Here is a 20,711-nt window from a genome sequence, read left to right as displayed (position 1 = left end):
GTCTATTATTCTCTAGGTTATGTTTAATGATGATGAACCTAGATCATGAATGTAATTTGGGGAACTTGAATTATTGGTTTACATTGTGACCTAGCAAGTTGGAGCTTGTCTAGGGGTTGGGGTTGGTGCCCTTGTTTGAATTGCATTTTAGACTAAGCAGGGATTGGTGTTCCTTGACTGTTGTAGCAGTCAAAATATCTATGAGTGTATTGAGTAATATACGAAACCCTAAGTAGGGTATTACTCCGTGGATGTAGGCAATTTGGCCGAACCACGTAAACTTTGGTGCATTGCGTTTTTTGTTTATTTTTCTTTGTTGCACGTATTGGAGTGCCTTGATTGCAGAGTGGTGGTACACTGTCTGGTAGACTCAGCCACATTGTGGTGTGTGGTGGACGTGTCCTTGTGCAGTTGATAGCTACGAGAAAGTTCTAATTAATCTTGTTTCGAGATTAAAGAAGCTTCACATTGAAGTGAATTTTTGAAGACTCTGATTCACCCCCCCCCACTCTCAGTGTCAATCTGGGAATAACAATTTTAGTACAATCCAATATGTCCCCTAAAAAAAATGTCTCCTAAAAAGAAAATCGAATAGATTTCATTAAACTACTGGATATTATGCTAGATGATTCCAGTTTTAATTGATTATCTTACCTAGTTTGGTTTCATTTTACTTTACTAACCTGCAAATTGCACGATAACTAGAACCCCGTAGAATGACATCCTTCTGTAAGACACTTATTTAGCATGAAATTGAGTGGCATAAAATAATGAAGTTTTCTTTCATCATAACATAAGCATTGCAAGAACTAATAATTTGCTCCTTTTATTTCACGTGAAAGATGTCTATAAATCCTTAAATATCATTGTGAATAATCATGGATGCATGTAATATTTCATATATGGGACTAAGACATGGGAGAAAATCAATAATAAAATAACATTACATGTATTAATGTTGGGAAACACCAAGAATGAATCCAATGAAATCAACTATTCGAAAAGGCAAATACGTGAGAGTCGAATTTTCACTATGAACATTACTACAGTTACAAAAATCCATACATTGTTTTGATCATGGAACTTGATTGACAAACTCCCAAAATTATACCACAATGAGAATTACTCTTGTGAGTGTAGGAAAAAGATGATGGTTGCCTAATATGTCGGTTATGATTAATTTTAGGGGTTAATGTACTTAAGATGAAGAAAAAATGTTTAGATTAGCTTTGTTTACTAAGAGTCAATTTCGATTAGTTTTATTAATTTAAACATGTTTCGAAACATTGAGTAGCTATTTTTATAAGAAAAAATGTAAAAATAATTAATTATATAAATTTTCTAGAAGAAAAGTTTCAGCTCATACAAAGAGATTGTCCGTTATCCAAAATAATAAGATAGATTTTTCATTCATCTACTTACATTCATATGAGTGTAAGACCTAAACTGCCGAGAATACAGATGAATACGTAGAACGGCAGGCTCTGATAAAATGATAAAGTATATGATTTTTTTTAATTTATTGGTATTTTGACAGTTTCGGAATCATCAGGTTTTTCTATTTCTCATTCACATTAAGGAAATGTATAGAACGGCGCGCACTTGGTAGTTCGTTTTCTGCAGCCGTTAGCCTGCTATAACGCATAAGCGATTTATATAGAGAGTTTTTGTTATTAGAATTGAAGCATTCATAGTTGCTAGTTTCTTCAATGGCGAGTGGCAATCTTGATGTCGAGATGGCGGATAAAATCAATTTGCTTCTCAAACCTCCATCACCTCACGAAGTCCAAGTAACCAATCTCCCATCTCATTTTTTTAATCAGTTCACTGAAATTCCATTACTTCTGACTGACCGAAGCTAATTTTTCTAATTATTCTCACTTCATTTTGAAGTAAATGTGAATATGCATGCTTAGTCATTCTTTGTGTTCTTCATTCGCGAGCAGTTTGGTTATTTTTGTTTGATTCCCAGATGATTTTTAGTTGTTTCTTACAGTTTGGAATGTGCAGGACTATTTCGACAAGCTAATAAAAGCTAGGCAATATCGAGGTATCAGCATAAAGCAAGTCGGAGAGCACGGGAAAGGTATGCATCTTTTAGAATGTTGTTTTTTTTCTTCTTCCATTGTTTAATTCTTCTTCTTCTTTTTTTTTTCATGGCAAAATCTGTTATTTTAGATTGTCCTCAGCAAAATCATTTGAAAATTCTTTGGGACCTCCTTATAATGTAAATTTTGTTGGGTAAGGAATTTTGACGAACGCTTTGTGTGTATGCTTAATTGTTTTCCCTATCTTAGCTTTGTGCTATGTTTGTTGGGAGTTCTCCCTTTCGATGCATTATTAGGAAGCAAATTAGAAGAATTATGATGCATTGTTGGACTGAAATTGATACTGAGGCAAAAAGTATATGAAAAATAACATTAAATAATAAATTCCAAATAAAAGAACTTACCTGTTTGAAATGATACGAATCATCTCCTTGTCAGAAAAATATAATTATGCATATCCTTTTTATAATACACAAACAACAATTGATAGAGTTGAGATGTATAGAATACTTTCCTTCAGGTATTTAAATGCCCCAATTTGCAATTTGGGTTGACCATGCATTTAGTCCTTTAAGATAAAACAACCCTCTTATCTCATACAGTGCACTGCAAAATGCGATTACATAGAGAACCCAAAAGCTATATTCACTACTCTGTTTACAATGGCAGTTACAGAAAAACAAGGTTTCTGAAAAATGATGCTAGAGAGTGAGAAAGACCTCCTACCTTTATATAGGAGATGACAGTTAAAGAAAAACAATGTTTCTGAAAAATGATGCTAGAGAGTGAGAAAGACTTCCTACCTTTATATAGGAGAGTAACAGACACCACTTAGAGTTGGTCTCCAAAAGATATGCTCAAACATGTCTTTTCCCTTAAGGCTTGTTTGTTAGCCATTCAAACTAGCCTTCCGAAACATATCCATTGGCTATTTAGGTGTCTATTAGGAAAAGACTCAAACTTCTAACAAAATGAAATTTGAATCTTTAAATAAGACCATTAAATGTACAACATGCATGTTATCATATGCAGCTGATATGTTGTATCTCAATGGGTGAGATGCAGGTGTCTATGCAGAAACAGGATTTGCAGACGGCGATCTTGTTTTGAAAGATCAAATGGTTGTTGGTGCTCAGCACAGTTCTAACAAGGTCTTTTCTAGACTTGATTTTTTCTCTGATAAAGCCCATTATTTCATTCTATTCTTTGGAAGGCCTCAAAGTTGGTTTTTCCCGCTTTTTGAATTCGCAGGTTGACTGTTTGGTATGTAGTCATTGTTTCCGTTTTATTGGTTCAATAGAACTTCAAATTGGGAGGAAACTCTATCTACAGGATTTGGGTTTATCTGCGAGCAAGGATTGTGTGGAAATGCATGGACATACTTCAAAAGGGTTTTGTCTAGATGATCCATTGGACGGAGAAGAAAATTCTCTTATGATGGATCATGAAAGTTCAGAGTCATGCACTACAAGTGATCAAGATGATAAAACTCCTCTCCCTAAAGAGGTTATTATGGCACTAATGAATGGTGACTTAATTTTGCCTCATTCTAACCAATTCCCTTTACCTTCAGTTGTTCCCTGTCCTGGTGGATGTGGAGAAGCCAACTACTGCAGGTCAGAAAAACTAGTTTTGTCAATATACTTTAATCTCTTTAGCACATGGCCTTACCTCGATTGTTTCTGTTAATGCTATTATGCTACATTTCTCTCCATTTGCATAAGTAAAATTTTCACATAAAATATATTATGTGCTGACAATTCTGTGATGAATTTAGCAAGGCTTTAATGGCAGAACAAACTTTGCTACCATAATCACTTTTCATGAGCTGTAAAATATTCTGTGTGCTCCTACTCCAGAAATGATGATGTGGCACAAAGATTTAAGTTGGGATGGATGAAATGGAGTGGGGGAGCTGGAGTACTATGTGATTGCCACATTCCTTTAAAGCTTAAAGAGAAGTTTTATAGGAATGTCGTTCCACTGGCTATGATGCATGGGGCAGAATGTTGTGCAATTGAGAAATGTCATATAACGAAGCTTTGTGTCGCAAAGATGAGGATGTGTCAAAAACCTAGAAAGGATATAATGGGAAATGAATATATTATATCTTATGTGTGTGTTGTCCCAACCAGTGATAAGCTTGGAAAATGTGTAATGGAGGCCCGGGGATATCTTGGTAAGGATGAGTGATTGGATTTCATTGCGCCTACCCCCCCCCAAAAAAAAAAAAAAAAAAAAAAAAAAATGGAAACACTGTAGCAAGGATCCACCTTGCTGACACCATGTAGCAGAGTGCTTCCTGATTTTTTGGGCTGCCCTTTTTCTTTTTACTAGCATCATTCATATTCATTTACCATTTCTCACCTTCCTCTTTTCTTTTCATCTTTGTGAAGATCCATGTAACAAATCCCAGTTAGTTGGGATAAGGCTGAGCTGTTGTGAAGATATTTGTGCTTGTGTGTGTGAAGAACTTGTAGATGACTTAAAGCAAAGAGTACATTGCTTGTTTGACTTTGTCTACAGTAAGGGTGTCATTCCTAGACCAAACTGGCCCCTGAACAAAACCCAACCTGGGTTTTAGTCTTAAAGACAGATCGGTCTTGGGCTTGTTTGGTTTGAGCCAACAGTGACCTGATAATCCGAACCGGCCTGTCAACCACAATGACCCGTTATAACCCAGTTAATTTAACCTACCGCTGGTCCAAGGGATTCATGGGCAATTTTTGTGTGTTATGCCCTCAGACCCAAGGCCCAAAGTAATATGATTTGGAAGGACTCAAATGAGCCGGTAACAGTTCCAAAACCAGCCCAACCTGTTAACCCGAATTGATCCTGAAACCGAACAAAAACTAATTGGGTTGTGGGTGTTTTCATCTGGAAACTGAAAAACCTGAACCAAAATGGCCAGACAAGTCTACAAGCCATACCATTGAACATGCCTGTTTCCAATTTGTAGAATGAGTTATTGAGAAGAAAGCAATGAATTGCATTGCACTAAGGGATTTTTTTATTATTTTTATTTTTATTTTTCATTTATGATACTAATACACTGGACTGCTGGGGGGGGGGGGGGGGGGGGGGGGGGGGGGGGGGGGGGGGGGGGGGGGGGGGGGGGGGGGGGGGGGGGGGTTCGCTGGGGGGGGGGTTCAGGTGAACAAAGCATACTGCGGCAACTATAATAGGACTCTTGGATAAAACTAACAAAAGACTGATCCTACTTGAACTCTTAGGAATTTAAAACTAACTAAACTTTCCTAGATATCCTACCCAAATAAAACTTTGATTACATGATTTCCCAATAATAAATACAAAATTCTATTATCTCTGAACTCCCACAAAAACAGTTCCTATTTATTTCCTTGCAGCGGGGTGTTGGGCCCCTTTTATTTATGATGTTAACATACAGCTGGTGGCTCATCACTGCTCCTATCCTGAACAGCTTGCTATCCATTTCTTCTCAGTTTCACAAATTATAGATCCTTTTATTTGTAAATGAGGGGAAAAGGAAAAGAATGGAGAATCAGGATCAAAATTGTGATTGTACTTCTGTGGTAATCTCTGAGGTTGTTCTTGTGTTGCATGTGAAAATTAGTCGCTTGAACATAATGTAGCAATCACTGGTCTTCTGCCTATTTATTACATATAGTGCTTCTTGAACGATCATTTAATATTCTTTATCTTAAATTCTTATATTGAAGATTATTAAATGATCTTGAGTTGCAAAATTTTGTAGCAAATTATGTGCGGATGCTGATTGGGAATTGTTTCATTCTTTATTGTGCACGGGAAAGAGTTCAGAATCTTCATCCAGGGAGGCACTTACGAAGTTTGTACAACACGCTAATGGTAATGTTTAAATATATATAATCAAAGATTTAAGCATGTTCCTTAAAATTTTCTTCTAATTATTGCTATCCCCTGTTGTCTATTCCTCAGAAACAAATGACATTTTCCTCCCTGCTGCCAAGGTATGCTTTCAGCTTCCTTGTACCCATTGTGGATTAGTCCACCTTCCCCCTATTTACTGTGCCTTTTATAATAGATTCTGTAACCCTAGTACTATTTGGTGTCTGTAGACTAATAAATTAACTGCACCTGTGTCTGTGGGTTACTGGGTTGGCTGCATGGATCCTTGCCTTCCAGTCAGCTATATTCGAGGTCAAATACATCAACATACAAGTCAAAATATGGAGTAGGAGCACTTGCTGTGGGAATTGAATTAAGAAATAAATACTAGATGGGTATAAGGTTGTAATCGTTCATTGTTTCAGGAATGGATTTTATGCACTGGATTGGTAGTATAAGAACTAGACCAGGGTTAATCTGGCCCCACCATTCAAATAGCAATACAACTCAGAATTTGAATTTTTTTAGGATTAGGACCAACCAGTCTTTAGAACTCAACCAAACTTGAGTCTTGATGCTTGTATGAGGGAGATCACTGCTGGAACTTTTGATCAATTAGGTTGGCTGAATTGCGAAATGTCACACCAATGCCAAAAAAGGAAAATTGGAGAAAACCTGCAAACTATTATCCCACTTGACCACAGAGATGGATTGAGTTGTAGGGTTCAGGTGCCAAAGCTTTGGTACAAATTTGATGAGGATCTCTAGGAATGAAATATAGAGGTTTTGGGTTCAGGAGTGCAAAGCAGCCAATGGTATGGCTTGCAACAGCCAGCAGGGATTGGGTGGGGTTGGGATGGTGAATTGGCTCTTTAGGTCTCAGTAGATTCTGTTGGATGATGGTGAAATTATGGAACTCAGGTTTTGCGGCAAAATTTCAATATTCTGGAGCACTAATAGCTGCCTTTGATTGGCAGTAGCAGCAGTAATCTCCAAGGGGCTCACGCTCACAATTTCTTGGTCTCAGCAGTTGCAGCAGGTTTTCTGGATGTTGCAAGAGTAACAGTCACAAACAGATTCACTTGCAGAAGGAAGAGAGGGTAGAGAAGAGAAGGGGTTAGGGTGAATGGGTTTCTCAGGGTAGGTCTCGCAGCCACCACTGTCTGAGCTGTTCAAACAGGATCTCCCATAATTGATGGCAAGCATGGGCAAAACTCTGTTCTTCAATAATATGTTCTTTCTGCTGTTGTTGGGGGGGGGGGGCACTACTAATAGTTTAGGTGAGCTTACAATGAAAACAGAAACTTTCTCAAATTGTAAATATAATACTAAAATTAGAAAACACCAAGGGGTTATAATTCAGCTCTCTAGTAAAACAAAAGTATGAACACTACAATAGAAACTAAATTATCTCCTAGTTTGTCCACACTGACAAAATTGACTCCTTTTAAAAAGTCATCACCTAGTCTGGTATTAGGCCTCACAGAATCTTCTATTAACATTTTCATAAATGCAAAGAGTGGAGCTTGGGAAGTGTTCATGAACAGTGTTTTGGTCCCTTTTTCTTCATATGTTGATCTACACCAATTGATGGATACTACTGCTAATAAAAGTGTTGTATCGGTATGAACAGTTAATTCCTCTCCAATCTGACTTTAAAGATTCCAACCTCAGATAGGGCAACTTTATTAATCAAATTAAATAACACTTTAAAGTTTCACACTCAAAGGTGGTTTAGTTCAGAATAATGCTGCTGTTGATGTAAATCATTTCTAGGGGCAGCATAGGGCCTAGGGTTACTCCCCCAAACCCTGTGGCCCCTAATCTCTCCAGGTGCAGTTTGGTCATTTTTGGTAAAATTCATGGAGTCCAAGTTAGGGTGTCATTGGATCCAGCATGTTAGCAGGTCCTTAGATCTACTTTTGTTTTTGAATTGAGTCATTCTTTTGTAAGTTATTGAAGAGTCCTTGTTAGTGTTGGATTCCTAAGTTGTGAAGGAGTCCCCTCGTTTCAGTCTACTTCTTGTAGGGATTCCATATCTACTCTTAGATTCCAATAGGGTGAGATATGATAGAAATTCTTGCTAGGTAGGATTGGATCGCTAGTTTGAAACCAAGTTTTTTTCCTAAGTTGAGTTCTAGTGTGTTCTTTTTTTCCCCCCCTCTAGAGCCTATAAATAAGCCTTCACTCTCCGTAATCAGGAAGTTGATTTGATTAATAAAATTAAGATTAAGAGTTTGGAGGAAGAGAAGTCGTGGATTTCTTTGGGGAAGCCTGCAGCAGCCATAAAGTGTGTGATTTCTGCAGTTTCTTCAATTTCCAGCAAGGTTCCTTCAACTTTGGCAGCTCCCTTCCATTCCCAAATAAGTACAACCTACCCCAGTCCCTTCCCAATCCTTCTTCTCTACCAACTGCAGCCCTCCCCCCATCCCCTTAAACCCTAGTTTCTAGAATTCCAGCAACCCTCCCCATCACAGACATCCCCAACCCTTCCAGAGCCTGCAGCAGCTTTAGGATCCCTTACCCTCCAATTCTATGTAGACCCTACCCTCCCCCAACCCTAAACCTTAGTTACAGCCCCTTCCCTTGCCCTTTCTTCTTATCTTCTCCTCTAACCTGCAGCAGCTTTGTAAACCCAGAAAACCAGAATTAATCCTAACCCTGGAACACCTATATCTTCTGAACCCTAACTCCAATCCTTTCACCCTTTTAGGATTAGCTTACCCATCCCCTTACACACTCAATCCAGACCCCATTCCTTTCCTTAAATTAAAACCTTAGGTTCTGCAAATTACATATTCTTCATTGGAAACCCTAACCCTAGAATTTTCAATTTGTTGAATCTCATCAACCCTTCATCTAAACTTTAAACCCTTTAAGAATTAGATTCATTAAACCCTAAGTGACACTCGACCTTAACCTTAGCTTGATCCTAAACCTAGAAACCCTAGCTCCTTAAGAAACCATGATTTGCCAAACCTAGAATCAAAATTCAATTCTGAAAATTAAAATTCAGCAAGGTCTAAAGCTTGAAACCCTAAAACCCTAGACTTATCCTGGAGTGAGCTTGATTCTAGGGCAATATTTGATCAACTAAACCCCTAGAATTTGGTTCACATCGACAGTCTAGGTACCAAAATTTTTCCCGGTGGATTGATTGACATATTTTCATTGCTTATCAATTTTCTGGAGCTTAGGTCCTATTTTTTCCCAGTTGCCTGATGTAACTCTCAATTGTTCCCTGCCATCATCTTGATTCTTTGCATCCTTGCTCCTGATATTAGCAAGTGAGAGGACTGTGTTGCCACTGAAAATAGTAAATGCCCTAAAATATTGCACTTGAAATCATTTAGGAGGTGGTCTGATCTTAAGCAGTTCAAATTAAGAGAGATATTTTTTGTTTAAAATTCCATGTCAGGGCTACGTAGCCATAAGCCCAGTGTAACCCAAGAGGTTTATTCGGCACCTGGTCTGTTAAATGTATTTTCTTTAGTGTAATTAAAAAAAAATCCATGTCAGGGTATGGATGGAAAACTTGTACTTTCTGTAGGAGATGCCTGTCCAAGATGCAAATACGCCAAAAAGTAGTGGATTTGGTGAAAAATTCATCCTTACTATGTAGTTTAGGTAATAGAAGTTGAAATATACCAAAAACATTAATATGTTATTTAAACATCAAACAAAACAACACTTGTATAAATTCTGGGCACAAATTTAATGAGCAGACTATGTTAGTGCATCTGCCATACTAGTCTAACTATTGCAACTGGTAGGGTATCCTCTGAGACATGCAGATAAAAAATAACTAGGAAGTTGAATTGCAGATTAATCATCCATAAGCTGATTTACTGGGATCCAAATTTTGCAGGCAGTCTCATTTACTATCTTAAATTACAAGAGATTGAAAGCAACTCGTCTTGAAAACCGAGAAAGTCATTGCAGTCTAAATAATTCGGGAGATTGTGGATTTTCTCTGCTTCTTGAGGCTTGGAAACCATTGTCAATGGGTTATAAGAAAAGGTGAGTTAGTTTTTTAGACTTGGATGTAGCCAAGTGTTGCTCTTTCATCAAGCTGATACTTTCTATTCTACAAAATTTGATCATGAAATTGTGAGTGGATATCTCATGTCCAGTACCACTTAATACTTCATTTAAAATATAATGATACATATCACTTGCCTTATGTTGCATATTATGCACTTCAGGTAACAAGAAGCCCTGAATATCCCTGAATTAATGAATTTGCTGCTGTCTATTCCAGGAAGCCCAAAATGCAAGTTGAACTAGGTGCCTGGACTGCTTTCTCAACTTTCGTTCTGTTCGACCTATTTTTAATAGACCCATACCCGAAGAAGCTTTGGGTTTGTTTAGTATTATTTTTCTGAAAGAATCTAGGGGATTTTTTTTCTTCTTTTTAATTATTTCTCTGGCTAAATTTTGATTGTTTACAGTTTTTTCTTCCTCCTTTTTTTCTTTTCTTTTTTTCCATCAAACTAGTTACCCTTGTGATGCAGCACAACCAGAAGTTACTGTTCACGTTACAGTAGTATGAACAGTAACCTAGATGATAATTTCATATTTGGTGGGCCCCAAGCCAGCTGCAGGAAGACAAATTTGGTGGGCCCAACTCCAGCGCGGAGATAAATTGCTGTTTTTGTGGGACAGAGTAATTTAGATTGTTTTATTTTGGGATAACTGTAATCAGTTTTTATTTGGGTAGGATACTAGGAAGTTTGAGTTTAAATTCCTAAGAGTCCTAGGGTCGTCTTTGGTTTCCGGTCCTTTGTTGTTTGCGTTGTTTGTTTTGTTGCTAAACCTGTATCAGCTTTTGGTGGTGAATATTGTTGGCTTGCTTGTGCGTTGCGCGCCCCCCCTCCCCCCCTTTTCTGTTTCCTCTTCCCTTTACTCTTTTCCTTCTTCGCTCTTTCTGTCCCCCTCCTTGTCTTCCAGGAATCACATCCTTGTTTTTGTTTGGACCTTTTTGCATTCTGTATTAGTTTACTGCAAGAAACACCAGTGAAGCTGTATACATTATGAACCTCCCCAGACTCAGCTTCATGCAGTGGGTATGCCATTTTATTGATTTAATGTAAAAATCACATTTATGAATCAAGACATGTTTCCCAAAAGAATCTCTGTAGAAAATCTGAAATTTTGCCAAATGCAAACTATCCTTTCACCTTGGAAAAAATATTTATTTTATTCCATTATCATGTCAACCATTATTCAGATGGATCTTAGATACTCAGAATGGTTACCTTCTTCTATTTTCAAAACCCAGCCATTATCTTTTTATTTGAAGACTCACAGAGCAAAAGAACAATTTTAATACTGTCTCACCATGAAAGATAGTGAGGTTGCTTGAATAAAGAAAACATCCCACTGTTTCAAGGAAAACAATCTGGATATAGATGTGTTGTCATTTCTGTCAAATATCAATCTTCTTTTTGGGTCTATGATACATTAGTATCACTGCTCTTTCATGTTTTATTTCATTCTTCTTCTTCCATTTTATTTTTCCCCATTTTACTTCTCTTATTATATCAGTAATAAATATTTCTTGTTCTCAATAGGTGGTGGGATTGCATTGCTTTGCCAGATGATGTTGGTATTCATGACGAGGCTTCTTTTAGACAGCAGATAAGGGAATTAGCATTCACGGTAAACCCTTGGTTTTTTAAATCTATTTCTTTAGAGCTATGAACATGTTTTGAATATCAGTCTCTCTCCCTTGTTGTGCTCTTCCAACCCTAAGCAGCTTTATGAATGCTTTCTTATAAGACCGAGTGCACTGTTTTCTTCTCCTTCTCTGTCCAGATATTCCCTTCTGTGGCCCAATATATGGTGAATTTAAAGTTTAATTAATTCAGTGGAACTATTAATTTGTTAACCCAGGATTATATATGTATCTGAGTTGTACTTAGAAGCATTTCTCTTCTTCCTTCTTTTGATCAATGGTCCTCATGAGTCATTTTGATTTCCAGTCGCTGCAGCTACTAAGGGAGGCAATATTTGACAAAGAATGCGCACCCTGTATCCTTTAGCATCAAATTGTATTGTACTCTCCAATTCAATCCTCTCTTTCTACCTACAAAGAAGGTAACAGATTAGTCTCCTTGATTCTGCTTAGTATTTTCACTTGAAATCTATGGGCATATCATTGGCATGTTCGAGTTAAATAACCTGTAAGTTCTCCTTAAGGCTTCTGGCATTCTGGTTTTATAGATCTAGATTTCCAATTAGCTAAAACAATTATCTGATTAAAGACACTGCAGCTCTCTCTGATTTGGAAGTCAACATGTGCCTGCAACTTGTTTGGGTTCTTGAATAAAAATTAACTTAAATTCCTTGTGGTTAGTGATTTGGTTGTAGCGTCACCAGTGGAGGACTATTTTTTATATATCGATGATCTGCCTCATCCAGAAAAGGTCAGAGTAACTTCCATTGTTCAAGAAGTGAGAGCTTGTTCTGTTATTTATGCCTTTATGGTCTTCATTCATTGTGAAATGTACCACAGGAAAAAGCTGAAAATGTAACACGGCCATTTCTTGATGCTCTGGGTGATGACTATTCCATTTGTTGTCAAGGTATGGCTTCATTTGGCTAACCTGTGCTGTTATTGTATCATCCTGAAAATGTGAAGCTATTGGGTACTCTTTTCTGTAAGATTCCCACTGTATCTTTACAGGATAGTAAGATGCTTTGAAAGCTTCAAAATTCCACCTCATATCTCTTTTCATCCCTCTCGTATTTAAGTATCCTGGGATTCCCTTGTCGTAATATCCTATTCCTTAGTTTTAAATTTTGTGTCAGTGGCTCTTCTTGTTATGCTAGACACAACTGATGAAGTTGGCATGGTGATAAAGTTTAGGTATGTGGTACAGACGACCTTGCTGTATGTTCCCTTCAGCAAACATTTACATTTAATTTTCAACATGGTGAAAAAGGCCTATCCCAGCCTCAAAACTGGATGTTTAAAATGCTGCATATTTGCCTGAAACATACCATTGGCCTTTAAACCTTGTTGGTTTAATGACTGAAATCAAAATTTCACCAAAAATTTCTGACCACAAATGAAGTTCAAGGTTGCAACCATGGAAGTAACCTGTGTAAGTCTTTTACTTTGGACTAGAAATATAGGATAGAAAAATAAAACATGTTTTTGTCCCTGTTCATGGTTATATGTTCACTTCCGTTGGTCACTCACTCAGATTAAATCATGTCCATTTCTGACAATGAAATGGACCATCCGTTTCCTTATGGATGAGTAACACATGTCCATAGGTCACATCAACAGGTTGAGGTTAGATTTAGAAGATAGAAATTTTTTTATTAGAATTTAATCTCAACCTTTGATGTGGCCTATGGACATGTTTCACTCATCCATAAGGAAATGGATGGTCCATTTCCTTGTCAGAAATGGATAGGACAAAATTCCCACTCACTCCGGCACAGAGACTGCAATCCCAGACAAATTCTTTCCCCTAATAAATATTAAGAATGTCACTTCCAAGTGCTTGTGTCATTTATTGTGCCAAAATATAGGTATTAAGCAACATTATCATAGTGGATAATGATCAAAGTTCAAATTCAAGTTCTTGTTTGAGTTAGTCATGCCAATTGAAGTTGTTGCAAATCCTAAGGATAGCATAGAAAAATTTTTATTTTAATTTAATCTTAACCTTTGTTGTGACCTATGGACATGTGTCACTCATCCATAAGGAAATGGATAGGATAAAATTCCCACTCACTCCAACACAGAGACTGCAATCCCAGAGAGATTCCTTCCCCTCATGGATATTAAGAATGTCTTTTCCGAGTCCTTGCATCATTTATTGTGCCAAAATATAGTGGATAATGATCAAAATCAAAGTTCAAATTCAAGTTCTTGTTTGAGTTAGTCATGCCAATTTGAAGTTGTTGCAAATCCCAAGGATAGCTTACTCCTATATTTTAGGAAGTGATAAGTTTAAATTTCAATACATGTAGCTTCTACGATGCCATTTGACTGTTATTATAAATTCATGGCCCCTATGAACTCAAATAATAAGGGAAAAATCAGTTCATATCAATCTCTGCTCCTAACTTGGTATTGCTCACGATGCTGATTCAGGTTTTCTTGTGCCCTATTCAGTCTTAGGATTCTATATCAATGGACATTAAAGCATTACTCCATGTTAGGAACTGACGAGTTTAAATTTCAAGTACATGTAACCTTCTACAATACTGTTTGACTTTATTATTATAAATTCACAGCCCTTATCAACTCAAATAATAAGGGAAAATTCAGTTCATGTCAATCTCTACTTCTAACTTGGTATTGCCCATGATGCTGATTCAGGCTTTCTTCTGCCCTATTCAGTCTTAGGATTCTATTTCAATGGATATTAGAGCATTCCTCTATACATGTGGATTCAATGACAGTGAGAAGCAGAATGGCATTGGAATGATGGCCCCTTTGGGGGCTTTTCTTGCTTTGCACCCTTTGGGAACATGTTGTATTAGGGGCCTGTGTTGGTAAAATTCTCTTGGAGATGATCTAACCCAAGGAAATTGTATCCAGGGGTTCAAATTTACATGGGATTTGATAGGTCTTGGCTGAAAGCTACATGAAGTGACTAGTCAAATATTCCAGCTATTCATTGTACTAAAGACTAATTCGTTAAGATAAGGTTACAAGTACTTGTCTTTAACAATGTGGTGGTTCTGAAATTTTCTTAGCCATATGATCTGGGTAATTATGCATTTCATTATCATGTGCATGAATTTTTAGTATCTTTTGAGGACCAATTGTGTATATATAAACTGACATACTGTCCCTATATATCCTCAAATTCGCAATAACTATGAACTTGTTCAATTGCTAACCTTCTCTTCCATTACTTTTTTGGGGTTGTACGTTTGCCCACCTGGGGGATGGTGTTGGTGTTATAGGTACCGCATTCTTCCCCATACAGAGTTGTATGAACCATTCATGTTGCCCTAATGCCAAAGCGTTCAAAAGAGAGGAGGTAATTGCTGCAAAGTTGTGATAGAACAAGTGACTTTCTTTTTCATTATAGTTTAAATTTCTGAAGCTGATGTGATTTTTCAGTGCTGAGTAACAATTTCTCTTAATTTTAGACTTAAAATTATATGATATGATTGGACAAGCCTATGTTGTTGTTGATGTGATTGGATTTACTTCTGTTTAGCATGCAATTTGTCTTCTGGTTTGCATAGTAAAATTTTGTCTTTTATTTTTTTTGGGTTCGGGATTAAACTATCATTGAAATGCATCGGATTGCATTTTTTTCCAGCCTAACTTAGGGTTAAAAAGAAATTTTCAAATCAGTTACGAAAACAAGGACCTCTCAAGAAAAGTGGTAATAAGTGCTTTACATGATGGACCCTATGGGGACCATCCACAGAATGAATCATCTATCTGACAGTTAGAGTGACCAGGTCATCCACCAGAGGCAGTATTTACTATTCAATAAAGATCATTATCTATTCTCCCCAAAATAATCATGGATTCTAACTTCTAAGCTGTGATTGGCTGGTTTTTAAAGCTCAGTTCTGTGGATAGATGAGCCACACAAGTCTAAGACTTTGGACTAGTGGTACATAACTGTTATCAATTTGGGCATATTCAGCTTGCTATATGGTTTTACATACATATTATTACAAAATTAATTTGAGAAATCAAAATGCAGGTTGTGTGGTAACCTTGTGTCATGGCCAGGTTGATTTCAACTCTAGTATTTATTGTGTTGATATTCCTTTCTGTTGTGGCTGCTATAATTATTTAGTGCTACTTGGATCCATGCTCTCAAATTCACCCAGTGAACTATTTGGTTTTCAGTTGTCAAAATATGCCAATTTCTCTGCAAGTGCAGAACTTTTGGATACATCTGTGTTAAAATCACGATTCATCCAACTTTCACTAGTCATGATTTTGTCCTGCATATATGATATGCCAAATTGTATCCACTCCATTACTTGGTGTTCTTATTTGGTAGGCCCTACTCTGTTCTATTATAATCAAGGGAGGTGTCCAGGAGGGTTTATGCACCATAAGCTAGTAACTGTGCTAGGCACTTGTCCAGTCATTATTTGCTTTCTGTTCACTACATCTGCAGTCATTGTCAAAATTTTGATCTGCAGAGTGTAACTGCTATGAATTTTCTCAGCTTCACTCGATACACCTAGGTATATCTTCTGCCACTCAGAGTTTCCAAGCTTCCACTTTTAGGCTAGATTCTAAAACTTGCTGTTGAGACTGGTTCAGATCTGCCTAAGTTGAGATTTTAGAGGTTTTGACTCGAATTGGATCTAGACCTTGTATTATTTTTTCCAAACTCAAAAGCAAGGTTTCAAGGCTCAGAAAGTTCCACCCCCACTTCTCTCTTGAGCTGCCCGTTTCTTTGTTTTTTTATACCAAATACATGAGATGGTCTCTCTCTCCTCACACGTGCACACACAGGGTCAACATATAATTGAGGTACTACAGAAATGTAAATAAGGAATTAAATCATTCAAAATGTGTAATGAAATGGAAATGGAAGTGAAAGCTTAAAGAACTCACTACTCAACTCCGCATGGAGTTTCTTAGAGGTTCCATTCCATGAGCTTCCAAAAATGTAAATAAACTAGTAAAAGAAATAAAACACACATTAGAATGGAAAAACAAGCATAAAATACTCCCCCAGAGGTCCAGGTTGAGTTTCGAGTTTCATGGTGGATTCATTCCATGAGCTATGTATGATTGAATAAATTTTAGCCTCTTCTTTTTTTGGATGAATAAATAATTATATTAAACGAAGAGGAAACATAAGAACAGGTCTTTAAGCAAAAGGCCAAAAAGAAGAACTAAGGCCCTAGGAGACAACAATAAGCTTGTTCTTTGGGGTATCATCAACCGGACTTAAAAAGTTTCCCAAAATCCAAGACCAATCACGAGTAAACAGAAGGAACGCCTCGAATGGGGCCAAATGGAAGCCAAGGCTTTTCTCCAGATAGATCTAGAGAAAGGGCAAGAAAAGAAAAGGTGCTCAAGGTCCTCCAGGCCATTCCAACAGAGGGTGCAATTGGGGTTTGCGCAGATGTGGTGGCTAATAAGGAAGGATTGGGTGGGGAGAGCATAGTTAAGGGCCCTCCAGAATGCAAGGGAGTGACGGGGGATGAAGCCTTTGAACCATGTATTTATTCATGATAAACCATGATATGTCTTGGGCCCAATTGTTCTTATAGGTTAAACTGTCCACCTATAAGCCCCATCATCAACACAACCTAGGGAATGACTGATTTAAACTGAAACTATAAGTAGATCCAGCACAAGTTATTGGCCTGGGTACGAGATATTGCTGTGAAAGATGACTCACCACGACCCTTCCCCATAACAAGTGCTAGTTAATGAACTGGAAAATCCATCATAAGATATTCTGGATCAGTCATGAATGCACTCAAATTGCCACTCTTGGCTATTTTCTCCTTTTAGTCACTAAGGTGGAGAACATCAATGAAACCTACCTCTTGTATCTAGGTCTGCAAGATTTCCATTCAAAAGCTCAAAATCCCAAAGATATGGGAAGTGTATGTGTTTTCTTCCCAGCTCCATTTTTAAATTCCAGCCAATTCCACACCAATTGTGATTTGGTTCTAATTTGGGAATTCGAGGCAAATCCTAATTTCTGATACGAGTTTTGGAACAGTGTGCCAGACCCGGTTACATGCACATTTTCCATTCACGGCTCTCTCTGAAGACTCCTAGTTTAGTCAAAGAGGAAATCTAAACCTTTGGCTTAGTTTGGTTAATCCCCACCAGTTGCCTGGGAAGTTTGTTGACTGATCCATCACAAATTACTGATGCACCTAATCAAGTAGTTTCTTGTTTCCTCGAGTTCTAATGAATTTGGCTCTTTGGTTAAGAAGCTTGTGGAGCTAGGAATTTCTTTGTGGTGGGATTCATTATAATTCAAAAGTATGCTGCAAGATAGTTCCTGAATAGTTTGTAATGGATTTATTTTACGGTAACTGGTTGAACCTTTATGTCCAATTAAGGCACTTGTTCTCTTGAATTAGCACATCTTTTGTAAGTTGCAAAAACAAGTAGCTTTAATAATGCAATAATTGGATAGCTGTGTTTGTTTCGGTTAGGCTGCGTTTGTTTGCAAAGGTGGGGTGGGAAAAAAGGGGTAGGAAAAAAAAAACATGTGGGTCCCATGTGTAGGGGGGGGGGGGGAAGGAAAGGAAAGGAAAGGGTTTTGTGGAAAAGTGATAGGGGTGGGTCCCACTTTCCTAACTTTTCCCCCAAAGTCCCACCAAATATGGGGCGGTTTAATTGGAATTGGGCATCAGCAAGTTTCCTTGATTCAAGAAAACTTGTCTCCTGCTTTTGGGGTCCCCCTTTTTTTGGTTTGCTACACTCTTTTCAAGAATTTTCCCACCCCACCTTTATTCCAGCAAACAAACGCAGCCTTAGTTATCCTTATTTTTCATCTTTTTTGGCTTTTCTTGTACATCCCCCCACCCCAACCCCCAAAACCAAAAAAAGTAGTCTTTGTTGAATGATCTGGTCATGGTCAACTTGAGTTTGAGTTCATTTTGCAGGACAGAGATGGCCAAGCAACAATAATTGCACTCCGGCCCATCTCCAAAGAAGAGGAGGTAATGGTCTCATGGAAAACAATCTGCTTGTAGTCTTTATTAGACTTCAAAAAGCACATTTGAGATTCTTCTCATATCTCTGTATAAGTTCCAACGGAGTCCGACTGAAGCTGGTGATAATGCTTTTGTTCTTGGTGTTGTCAGATTACCATATCATACATTGATGAGGACCTACCTTTTCAAGAAAGACAAGTACAACTTGCAGACTATGGATTCAGATGCAGGTGCGCAAAATGCGTAGAAGAAGAGCCCTGATGCTCCATTTAACTATTGACTCAGCTGTAAGAGGTTAATGCTTGAAGCTTTTGTTTTAGAATTTCATTTTAAATGATTTTTCCATTGTAAGAAGAAAGAATTCGTTAGCCATGGCTTCTCACTAGCAAGATTTTTATCTCTCTGGGATGATTTTGTGTGGGTCAGATGCTCAGAGACTGCAACTTAGGGAGAGAAGTAAATTGCTTACCTGAATTCAGTTATGCGTGGTGTGCTTCTCGCACAATGGGTGGCAGCCTCTTTATAGAGGCATAAAGTCTAAGGAGTTCTTGTGTTTGATCCTCTGCTCCTTCCACATCTCTGTCCTTGCCCCTCCCCTCCTCCCTTGTGCCTGTGGGCCCCTGTTCACTATGACTGATGTACAATGGCAAAAAAGAGAGAATTCAGTTATGCCCATACCTTTGTAAGTTTAATGACATTAAATCAATCCTAACCAAAAGCAGTGTATTGTAGGGTAAGTGGATAGCTGCCATACAGATCTCTTATTGTTGCTGTATGAGGTAAGATGTGCAAGTTTAGGGTTGGCATCCCTTCCAAGATCAGATTCGTTGAGTTAAAAGCTAGGTTCCTTTGTGTTGTGGAGAATATTAACTGTCTCTCCTCCTACTTTCTATTTTCTATTTTGTAAGTTTACTTTTATTCCTAGAGGGTGTAATGATATAGTGCACTCTTTAGCTCGGAGGGCAGTCACTTTAGCAGGAAGGACTGACTGGCCATTATCCAATCCTTGGATATCGGGTTTAGCGTAAATCTGATTCTTTGTGCTTTTCCAGTGCGTTTGAATGAAGTCTTTTGCCAAAAAAAAAAGAAAAACTAGGTTGCCCCAGCTATTTGTTTGTTCTGAAACTACATTAGGAGAACCTGTCCTATAGTTCAATTGGTAAATTGGATGTTGAGTGGTGGTTTGTATCAAACGGAGGCTAGAATTTATTTACAAGTGATTAGCTCCACCGTGCCTCAAATCCCATTCATAACCCCGATATGTATCGTAAGCTTGCAATATGATATAGGCCAATATGTATCTAAATTTTTGTTTTTTCAAATCGTTTCTTGTGTCGGTCAATGTAATCGGCTGATACATTGCCGATATGATGTGATACACACTGAATACATTGCTATATGATGCGATACACAATGATAAATACCAATAAGTATCAATCCAGCTCAAAAGAGGGGAAAAGGCTGGTCTCGCGACAAGTTGTAAAGGTGGAAATGAGTTGCAAACTCTTAGTCTCTCACTATTTGTGCAGTTAATAGGCCAACTTGCCTATTTACACTGAATCTTGTATGTGTTGCCTTTTAACATTGAATCTTGTACATGGAGAGAAATTTCTTAGATTTCCACACCCCAAAACTTAGGGGACCTAAATGTTCAAACTGAAAAATGTGTTTGTCAAATACTATAGTAGAGATGGTCTTTGGTGCACACATGGAAAATAAGGATCTATTCTCAAAATATGTGTTAGCCTACGCATAGTCATCCTACATTAAGAGACATTTGATTGTTGGAAATGGATCAATGATGTAATTTGTCTTGTATTTTGAGGCCCCATCCTTAAAGGCCTGTTTTGTTACATAAGTCTGGAGATTTCAAGTATCTAGAAATTTCAATTCTATAGAGTCATAATTCATAAAATTAATTGTTTGGCTGTGGAATAAAATTTGTGGATTCATCCTAAAAAAATATTTGGTCGCGTGATTTTTTTGAATGCACAAATGTGTAGTGTTTTTATAGTGGAGCTGGATTTCACCTCATACCCATAAATCTACCGATTCACGATTTTAGTGTAAAAAGATAAATCTCTAGATTTCATGAATCCAGAGATTTTCACAACCAAACAGGTAAAAATCTCAGATTCATGAATCCAAAGATTTCAAATCTCTTAATTCATG

The 20,711-nt window shown here is 37.6% G+C and overlaps 1 protein-coding gene across 3 annotated transcripts; it reads left to right on the top strand.

The window, feature by feature from the left end:
* The first annotated feature begins 1,482 nt into the window (after positions 1 to 1,482).
* Positions 1,483 to 19,260, top strand: ATXR2 (histone-lysine N-methyltransferase ATXR2). Of its 3 annotated transcripts, none has more exons than XM_089168933.1 (16): positions 1,483 to 1,790; positions 2,011 to 2,086; positions 3,114 to 3,199; positions 3,300 to 3,664; positions 5,785 to 5,897; positions 5,988 to 6,019; positions 9,766 to 9,917; positions 11,471 to 11,558; positions 11,882 to 11,930; positions 12,028 to 12,082; positions 12,256 to 12,325; positions 12,415 to 12,484; positions 14,832 to 14,908; positions 18,489 to 18,545; positions 18,690 to 18,826; positions 18,966 to 19,260. In XM_089168933.1, exons 1-15 carry the CDS (start codon positions 1,710 to 1,712, stop codon positions 18,798 to 18,800), a joined length of 1,482 nt encoding a protein of 493 aa, XP_089025059.1. In that variant the 5' UTR covers positions 1,483 to 1,709; the 3' UTR covers positions 18,801 to 18,826; positions 18,966 to 19,260. The 3 variants fall into 3 exon arrangements, with proteins under 3 accessions (XP_089025059.1, XP_089025060.1, XP_089025058.1); XM_089168934.1 differs by having other exon boundaries at positions 18,690 to 18,833; XM_089168932.1 differs by having other exon boundaries at positions 18,690 to 19,260.
* The last annotated feature ends 1,451 nt before the right edge of the window (positions 19,261 to 20,711 follow it).

The sequence above is a fragment of the Hakea prostrata genome, chromosome 9, assembly GCF_041222555.1.
Source record: "Hakea prostrata isolate BN-2017 chromosome 9, UWA_Hpros_2, whole genome shotgun sequence".
In the NCBI taxonomy this organism is placed as follows: domain Eukaryota; kingdom Viridiplantae; phylum Streptophyta; class Magnoliopsida; order Proteales; family Proteaceae; genus Hakea; species Hakea prostrata.
This window is presented reverse-complemented; position numbering and strand designations above follow the sequence as displayed.